The following is a 10,477-nucleotide window of genomic DNA, read 5'->3' on the forward strand; positions in this document are numbered from 1 at the left end:
AGCTGAGTTTGTGGCACTAGATAAATGCGCCGAAGAGGCTGAATATCTACTTTAGTTTCTGGAGGATATTCCAAGATGGCCAAAGCCTGTAACTGCAATAGGGATTCACTGTGATAGTCAATCCGCTATTGGCAGAGCACAGAGCACGATGTATAATGGAAAGTCTCGTCATATACGACGACGACACAGTTCCATTAGACAATTGATCTCAACCGGAATTATCACTGTTGACTATATACCGTCAAAAGATAATATCGCGGATCCACTAACCAAAGGGTTATTAAGAGAAGTGGTTGAGAAATCATCGAGAGGGATGGGCCTTAAGCCTATTGCTTAACGGCATCATGGTGGACACCCAACCATTGCTGACCGGAGATCCCAAGAACTTGGTTCAATGGGACAACTAAATCATGATGACCAAATCACTGTGGGGGTAACCCCTGGCCTGTTCCTATGATGAGGAAACAGTGAGACCCGTAAGGTACGAGGTTAAGCTTTGAGCTTTTAATGATCTTTGATGAATACATGGAGCTCAGGAGTGAACGCATGGAATTCAGTTGAGTAAACGCGGGTTACTCTATAAGATAAAGATCACCTATGTGGGAGAGAAGTGGGGCCGCTTCAAAGGAAAATTGCGAGGCACAATTCTTTAGAAACTTCTGCAGAACCAGGACGATGTTCCATGGCCAAAATGGACATACTCATGAGAGCTGAACGAGTCAGAAATGATATAGTGATAAGTATATCATCGTTTACATAAACGATCGAACAGTTCAAGGACAAGCACGTCTACTGTCTACCAGTAAAGTCGGTATGCTTACTCGAGCGAAGGTTCAAGGAGCATTCTCTACCTATCGTATGCTATATCTGATCGAAGAAACTATCACCAAGTCAAACTCCGTGTCTGTCTGTCTGGTGTGCTACTAAAATCATCAATCTCACCCATGTGGGGGATCGTTGGAAAATATGGGTATAAGTCCCATATTGGTAAGTCATATTTTGAGCATTATGACTAAAAGATGTGTGAGATATGATGATATTCTCTTAATAATGGAAATTATTATTTTCCATTAGAATTTGGCTCAAATATTATGGCATAAATTAATTTGATTTTATTTCAGATTAATTGATATGGTGTATGTCTTGATATATTTAATCTGATTCTGTTTCAGATTATTTATGGAAAAGAGTAGCGCACAAGTCTATCTACACCTATATAAACACCTCTAAGGCGTTAGGGTTAGACACACCAAAAACATATTCGCCTTTAAACACAAAACTCTCTCTCTCTCGGTGATAGTTTCGTACCCGTTCAAGCTCGCTGAAGGTGCTCGTTATCCGTAACGCCGCCGCTACCTCGTTTTATCCTGGGAGGCTATCGACTCGCACATACGGTGAGAGGCGAAATAGCTTTAAGGAGACAGTTTCAACTGGACTCGAGGATCTCTCTTCTGTTTATATCTTTTCTTCCTCCGTTTGATTTCGTTTACTCACGCACACATTTGTTTGATTATATGTATTAATGGCAGATTGTATTCACACATACAATATCAGCTTATAGTGTCAAGAAATTTCCCACCTGATTTGCTGTCATTTTGCAGAAATTTAGGTCCCGCCATCTAAAATTTAGCACAGTTCTTTGATCCAAGCTTGGTCAAGGTTTCTGCGAGAGAATTCATTAAATTGCCTAAATCTCTCTTAAATCCTGGCAGCTCCATTAGTTTGTTTATCGCTCTCTTATAATCTTCAAGCTTCCTCCTTCCTGCCTTCCTGGAACCCCGTGACTCGTCTTTGACGGTGTAACCTACAGAAGCCCCCTCCATGTAAGCTCCACAAGCTAATAAAATAGCACGTCCCCGAGTACGAAAATGACCATGAACAAAATCTTCAAAATGCTGCAGTAGCAAAATAAAAAGAACGCACTTAATAAGTTTTGAAAAACAACCCGTGTTATATACATGAGAAGATGCTATTAATTCCTGAAGCATGTCATTGATCACGGAAAGCATAGTATAAGACCTGACAAACCATACCTGTGGGGGGGTTCTTATGGTATACAACATTGTTTTCAAGGATAAAATGAAGGTCTGTTCATTGTACTTTGTGGATTTTCTCGCCCCATTTCTTCCGGTATAGGTATGAGCGTATCCAGGCTCGTTAAAGAAGGGTTTTTCATTTAGTACCACGGCTTGTATAGACACCAAAACCTGCAGCACTGTAGATTTGTTGGGCAACCAGTTCTCGTTCCCACGGCCAGTCCAAGTGTTTAAAAGGCTGAGGCAGACTCTTCCACAGTCATACAAGTTGGGATTGATTCGAAGCCCTCTAGAGTGATAATGAACCTCCTGAGAGAAAAAGATTGCCAGAGAAGTGCCATTATTGACAGTAGTAAATAATTTAAACACGTGATAATTGTCGCGGCAACACGTACGGGTGGTACAGCAGGATATTTAGGGGGGAAGCGAAGATCAAAGACAAACAGCCCATCATGGTAGGGGGTACCTGCTGCTCCAATGATGACAGCCCTCAAAAGATCCATTCTTCTCTCACACACTCTAACATATATTGTATCTGCCCCAGATAATTAATATAAACGAAAACTAAATTAGAAGCATGTATGTTGTGTCACAATTGTTTTAGCCCCCAATTGTTTAAGACCGTGGTTCTATATGCATAACAGTTAAGATATGCCTGGTGGAGTAGTGTAAGAACTAACCTGGCAAGTTTTTCTTCAAAATTTTCCATTCATTAGAAATTACCTTTGTCCAAGCTTGTGTAGGCTACAAAGCACATGTCATGAAGAAACGCATTAGATAAGAAGCGCATTAGACCTGTGCTTCAAGCAGTCAGCATGGTGAAAACATGTACATAAACGTCGTATGTAAAGTCACCTGGTCCCACGTTTGACAGTAATGATGATCCAAGAAATTATCAACAATATCGAATCTCTTAAAACTCTTATAATTTTGCATAACCTTTGCCTTGCTGTTTAAAGATGCAAGATTAACATCTTTTATGATGTTCTTTGTTTTTAAAAAAATTATTATTGCAGTAATACTGAGCAAAATAAGCTTCATTGTTATCAGACATAGAATCATAATCATAATAGCCATAAGAAATTGTGATCTCTCCATAAAACGATGTATCTGAATCAAAGCCATGATTAAAAGAAGTTGATGGTAAATATATTTAGCTTGTTAAAGAGTAAATGCAGATTGCTAATTAGCAGTAAAGACTTTCAACTTGAATAGCAGTATACAGTGTATACCCTGTATTGCTTTCACCTCAAAACCCTACTGTCATATATCAACGTGTGTATATGTATCACAAATGGATGGTCTAGGTATCGATAGATACGAAGCATGTAGAGATTGTTCTACGTTAGAAGTCTACATACAATTAATTACAAACGTTTACAATTGTTAAAACCCTACTGTCATATATCAACGTGTGTATATGTATCACAAATGGATGGTCTAGGTATCGATAGATACGAAGCATGTAGAGATTGTTCTACGTTAGAAGTCTACATACAATTAATTACAAACGTTTACAATTGTTAAAACATTTACAAACTTTTTCAATTGCAAATATATACTCCCTCCTCCCTCCGTCCCTCCAATTGTTATAAAAGAGTGTCCGTCACGTATTTTAAGATGAATAGAAAATATAGTTCTATAATTTTTTTTAAAAAATTCTTTTTCTAATAAAAATAGAATATTTAAACTTTTACTCAGAAAAATAATTTTTTTAAAAAAAATTAAAGAACTATACTTTCTCTTCATCTTAAAATGCGTGACGGACACTCTCCCAGAAATGATAACAATTGGGAAGGACGGAGGGAGTATATACTAGAAATTAATAATTGATGAATTTATAAAATATTCACTTTTTATATAGATGTATAAGTTTTGTATTATATACTCCCTTCGTCCACCTCAATTCTTTACATTTGGGGACGGGGCTAGTCATGCACTTTAATACTCTTATTAAATGTAGTTGCATAATTTTTTTAATTTTTTTTTCTTTTAAATAAAAATATAATATTCAAACTTTTATAGAAAAAAAAAATTTTAAAAATAAATTACTGAAGTATACTTTATAGTTTTCTTAAAATGCGTGTATTAAAAAAACTGTAAAAAAATGAGGGGGACGGAGGTAGTATAAATTATTAATTTCATTTACGTCAAAATTATATACATTTTTAAAAAATATTACCGGTAATATACATGTTTCATCTTTTTGTTCAAGAATACAAAGTTTCAAAAATATTTTTTTTTACAATAAGTCCAAATATAGCAAAATTAGATATTTTATGACAATAATTTATCTACTATTTTTTAAATTTTAATATAATATTTTGGTTTTAAAAAAAATACCCCAAATATATTATACAAAATAACAACTCACTTTAAGTTTAAATTTGAAAGAATGTATGTTTTTTTTTAAAATAATAAATAACTAATGTAATACCAACGTATACATGTTATGACGTCTAAATGTAAACTAATCAAACAAGTTTGATAAAAAAATGTAACAAACTTAAAAAGAACAACTTCGAGTAAAGCGTAACAAACTTAACACGTTACACTCTTACTTTAAAACGAGATATAATTATTATTTTTCTATATGCCACTTAGATAAAATAAAATTTTAAAATAAAAATTCTTTATATATCAGAAATTATTTAGAGCGCAATACATGTTATTGACTAAATTCAGGTTTTTTTTACAGTGAATACTTATTGCCAAATTTTTTCAGTTATACACGATACATGTTTTTAAATTATATTTTATCAGTAAAAGACAATATGAGGAATAAGTTTATATCGAGTCTTTCAGTTGAAAAATAAACAAATAATATATTACTTTTGGATAATTTTTTAATACAGATATAATTTTAAATGTGACACAAAATTAGCACTTATATTTTATAATTATAAAAGTAAAACATGTATCCAATTAGAATGTAAATGCATATATTTATTGAAATTATCAAAAATTTAATAATTATAAACAAATTAATATATTATAGTTTTTTCTCCAGTCAAGAAAAATACATTACACAAGGAAAATGAAACTTTGACAGAGTGTTGTCCAAAACAAGTGCACGGTATAGTTGTCTATTAAATCTTTACGTATTCTCTTTCTTGAAATCTCAAAAGTACAAAGTGAATTCTAATTTTCACCAAAGCTTTCTTAAATCGCAGATCAAACTTTTTTCAATATTTCACTAGAGTTGATCACACTTATTTTTTCTAACCTTATATTTCAGACAGAGAATTTCAGTTTGTTTGTCAAGTTTTTGTTAGTATAAGAGCGTAAACAGCCAAAGAAACATATCATATATATCCTTAATCTCTCCTACAACCGCCTATCATTTGAATATTGTTGCACTTCTAAATTATAACTAGATTTAAATGAATGCTTAAGTCTACAATTTGATTATATATGTACGTCGATATCTTTGAACAAATTAAAATTGCTGGTATCAATTTGAAGGGTCTGGGGACATAGACATGGTCATTAATGTATGGAAGGGGTTTAGATTATTTATACGATTTATGTCATTATGCATGTTTTAGAATTATTACTGGAAAGGAAGGTTGACAACTAGGTATTTTGTTTACCTCTGGGCTCTTCTCATTACTACCTTCTTTTTTGAGTAATTGGCAGTTTGTAACCCACTTTTATTTTCACTTTTGCGATTAGGGTCTACATTATTTTCTCTGTCAACTTACACCCATAAAATTAATTTCGCTTCTATTTGCACCCCATTGACGACTTTCCATCCATGTTGACCGTTAACTTTAACGGAATCGGGGGCATTTCAGTAAATTACTAATTAAACCAGAAGAAAATAAGAGTATTTGGCACTTTGTAACCCATTTCTTTGGGCGTTTTTTCAATTCGGGTCTATATTATGTTTCCTTGCAAGTTGCACCTTTAACTTTGAATTTCGCTTTGTTTTGCACCCCGGACCGTTTTTAACTTTTAATCAGGGTTAAAATCAAAACTTTCTGGTTTTCAAGAACAAATCGTCGGATCCTTAGATTTCCCAGTCCAAACCAACAAATAAATACATGAATCGATTGTAAATAGGGCTGAGCAAATCGAACCAAAAAACCGAACCGAACCGTACTAATTCAGTTCGGTCCTGATTTTTCAGAAATTCGTTCTATTCTGTCCGGACCAAATAGACCGAAATAAAATTCGGTCTGGACCGATTCTTTTAAAAAATATTTCGGTCCGGACCGAATAGACCGAATAGACCAAATCATAAATACTATAATTTTATATTATATATTTACATATATCTAAAAATTATAATCATAGTTTTTAATTTGTAATTATATTCGTACACTCTTAGAACTCTACATATCACCTTCCTTTAATTATATTTTAGATTTCATATTTTTTGGTTTGAAATTTTTAATAAAATTTTCTTTTTTTAAAAAAACTCGGTCCGTTTGATCCAAAACCGGGCCGAATCGAATTATTTGGGTTTGGTTGGTCCGGTCCGGTCCATAATAAAATTTCAATCTGGTTCGATCCAAGAAAAAATATGATAATTCAGTTTTTCGGTCTATTCGGTTCGGTGTGGTTTTGGACCAAACCGACCGAATGCTCAGCCCCATTTGCAAATAACAAGCAAAAGATATTTGTAATATCAAATTTCATGAAAAATGCCCGAAAATCAAACCCCCAATTCGAAATAAGAATCCTAGAATCGAGTTTAATTTTTTATTTAGCGAATATGGACCGGCCTATTAAATATTCGCTCCATTTATAATTAGATTTTTTTTATCAGATCGAATCCAGGATCGAATATTTAATATGCCGATTCATATCCGCTAAATTAAAAATTAAACTCGATAATAGAATTCATATTTCGAATTGGTGGTTAGATTGCCGGGCATTTTTCATAAAATTTGATATTACAGGTAGTTTTTACTTGTTATTTGTAATGGATTAATGTATTTATTTGTAGGTTTGGATTGAGAAATCAAAGGATCCGCTGATTTGTTCTTGTAGACCAAAAAATTTCGATTTTACCCCTAATATAAAAATTAAAACGGTCCAGGGATGTAAAACAAAGCGGAATTCAAAGTTAAAGGTGCAACTTGCAAGGAAACATAATATAGACCCGAATTGAAAAAACTTCGAAAGAAACGGGTTACAAAGTGTCAATTACTCTTATTTTCGTCTATTTTAATTAGTAATTTACTGAAATGCCCCCGCTTCCGTTAAAGTTAACGGTTATCTTGGATGGAAAGTCATCATTGGGGTGCAAATAGAAGCGAAATTAATTTTTATGGGGTGCATGTTGACAGAGAAAATAATGTAGACCCAAATCGCAAAAATGAAAATAAAAGTGGGTTACAAACTGCCAATTACTCTTCTTTTTTTATCTGTAATTTTTATGGGTGATCTCCGGCTCAACTGGACCGTATTACATAAATGAGATTTTAATTACACATAAATGTTAAATACTTTCCTTATATTCTCGTATACAGGGCATCCCTAATGTAAGAAAAATTGAAGACACACACATTCACCATCAGACTCATGCACCTATTTATACATTTAACTGTTATATTTTGACCTTATCAAACTTTTTTATTTTTTTATAGACCTTATCAATCTTCGGTTTTATATTTTTATTTGTTTACTAAGGAAAAAATAATATGTAGCGACATTTTAATTTAATTTTTAAAGATAAGTGACTATAAAAAATGTGTGTGGGTGTAAAGAGAATAGAATGTGTAAAGAGGTGTGTTGGGGAAGGGGAAGGGAGAAAGGGATTGATGTCGGCGAGCAAGCTCCTAAGAGCACCTCCAATGCATGTCCAATTAGTGCATTGGGACAAGTAAAGTGGACCTGACCATCATATTTTGCATTGGAGCAACATAAGAAAATTAGTTCAAGCACTCTTTGGTGTCCCTGCCCAGTTTGATCAGAAATGTACTATTTATATTAATTTATTGATTACAACTACTGCTACACTGTCTTTTACTCTTTATGTGTGAAACATTTTTGTGTTACAAGATCAATTTTATTAATATTTAAATCTAAGTAAAATGGGTTCATTCATTACACATGCTCTAACAAAAACCTCAACAAAGGTACAAATGGACAGAATTTTGTATTAGAATTGACTTTTTGGTGTTGGATAGCTTATGTTTAGTTTACTATTAAAATTGTGTGTATTAGACCATTATATTTGTTGATCTAAGGGAAGATCATAATTTTCTATCTTAATTTTGTTGCATTTGTACTAGTATAGTAGTATCCTGTTTTAGGAGCATATATTCACCATCTTAGAATTGTTTTCACGTGCCAAATCAAATGGATCAATTCACATTATGAGAAGACATTTTCAGATATGTGCTAGTGATTATTTTTTTAGTGTATATAGTAAATTAATCGTAAAATACATTGTTTTTTATTACCGTTGTAATATGATTTGCACTAGTATTAATAGCATCTTGTTGTATTTCTAATGTTAAAAATCAGAGGTTGTAAATGAACTTTTTATTAACACATTATATTCTGGGGGAGTCAGTTCCGGTTAGGTGATGATATCGGTATATTGATAAAAAACGATTTAAGAATATATTACTCAACTTATATATAAGTAATATCATATATTATATATATTATAATCTATATTTTTTCCCTAAAACTCTATAGGTGATCATATATATATATGTGCATATTTCATATAGTTTTATATTAAAAATTACTTATATTAACATAAAATTTTAAAAATTAATAAATACAATTAATTAGTTATTTTTAGAATTTGGATTTTTAAGTACAATCAGTTTAGTCGACCCTAAATTCCAATATTCGATTATCATTATTTATGTATTATTTACAATGTAGTATCGTTTTATTTAAACATTAAAGTTGATATAATATGAAAGTTTTATATGGTTTCACAATTACATTTACATAGGGAGTACATTAATCCTTTTATAATTGGTCGAGAAGTTAGGTTTTAAATTAGTAGAGTGTGTTTTAGTATTTTTATAACTGATAAAAAACATTCTGGCTTATACTAGATACAATATATTGGCTAAATAATTATAAATTTTTTATTATTAGTGTGGAAGAATTTATTGATACTTTTATATTTATTAAATCTTGAAACAATATTAAATTGAATGAAATTAATGAGTTTTTTGTGGACGTAGTTAATGATTCTTAAAAGAACATTATAAATTTATTTGGTGTAGTGGTTGAAGATATGAATATCTATAACATGTATAATAGATAGATAGATAGATTAATATCTAAATCCTCAAAACTGAATCCATGTGCAAATTTTTGTGAATGTAACTATATCGATGCTATATTTTTTTTTTATTTATTTTTTTTTTTTTTTGCTAGCTAATCGATGCTATATTTTAAAATTCATAACTTTCGATTGACTCGTTTCAATAAGCAAAAATAAATAAAATTAAAATTCGATGACACCAGTATTTGAATGACTTGCACATTTATCTAAACACACATCGTATCCTTTCATATTTTTCTTCGTTCGTTCTTTTTTTAATGTTATTCTCCCGACAAAAAAGATGATGTCAGCTTTTTTTTTCTCACATTTTTATCTTTATACACTTTATTTTACAAATATTTTTCTTTGTTCGTTTATTTTCGATGTTCCTCGTGTGATAAGTTGAATAATTAGTTTATTCCATTTCGAGAGATTTTTTTTCATTAGATGATAAATTGATTTTACGCACATTATACACTTAATTTTACAAGTATTTTAATTTTCTTAAAGTTACTTTTCGTAACTTTTGGTAATTTAAAAAAAACTTACAAAATTATTGTGCAATTAAATTGCGTAATTAATAAATAAAATAAATATTTTATATCATAAATTATTCTATAATCTAATAACCCTTCTAAATTTTAATAATAATTGAATCTTAGAGTTCTAACTCCCACCAAATACCGTAATTGATATGTTAACATGTTAATTGTACCAATATATGATGACAAGTGACTCTTATAAGGTGCAAAGTGACTCTAATATGGTGAGAAGTCACTTACATGATTGATTAGAGCCAAAATGTGGCCCAAAATTGACTTGTAGAAAAGGGGTACCAAGAGGTAGTTAAAGGATGTCAAATTGCATGTACATGATATTAACATGTTAATTGTATTAATATATGGTGGCAAGTGACTCTTATAGGGTGGGAAGTGACTCTAATATGGTGAAAAGTGACTTATAGTTGATTAGAGGCAAAATGTGAAACAAAATTAACTTGTATGAAAGTGGCAGGAAAAAATAATATGTAGCGACATTTTAATTTAATTTTTAAAGATAAGTGACTACAAAAAAGGTGTGTGGGTATAAAGAGAACAGAATGTATAAAGAGGTGGAGCAAAGAGATTGATGTCAGCGAGCAAGCTCCTCACAAAACCCTCAACCAAGGTAAAAATGGAAAGAAGTTTGTATTATA

The 10,477-nt window shown here is 31.5% G+C and overlaps 1 protein-coding gene across 1 annotated transcript; it reads right to left on the reverse strand.

Annotated features, from left to right (window-relative positions):
* Positions 1-1,619: 1,619 nt before the first annotated feature.
* On the reverse strand, positions 1,620-3,161 carry LOC141695371 (putative ubiquitin-conjugating enzyme E2 38). The gene is made up of 5 exons (XM_074499620.1): positions 2,892-3,161; positions 2,717-2,780; positions 2,432-2,571; positions 2,034-2,345; positions 1,620-1,895 (listed from the first exon to the last, which is right to left on the reverse strand). Exons 1-5 carry the CDS (start codon positions 3,159-3,161, stop codon positions 1,620-1,622), a joined length of 1,062 nt encoding a protein of 353 aa, XP_074355721.1.
* Positions 3,162-10,477: the final 7,316 nt, after the last annotated feature.

Source organism: Apium graveolens, chromosome 11, assembly GCF_009905375.1.
Source record: "Apium graveolens cultivar Ventura chromosome 11, ASM990537v1, whole genome shotgun sequence".
Taxonomy (NCBI): Eukaryota; Viridiplantae; Streptophyta; class Magnoliopsida; order Apiales; family Apiaceae; genus Apium; species Apium graveolens.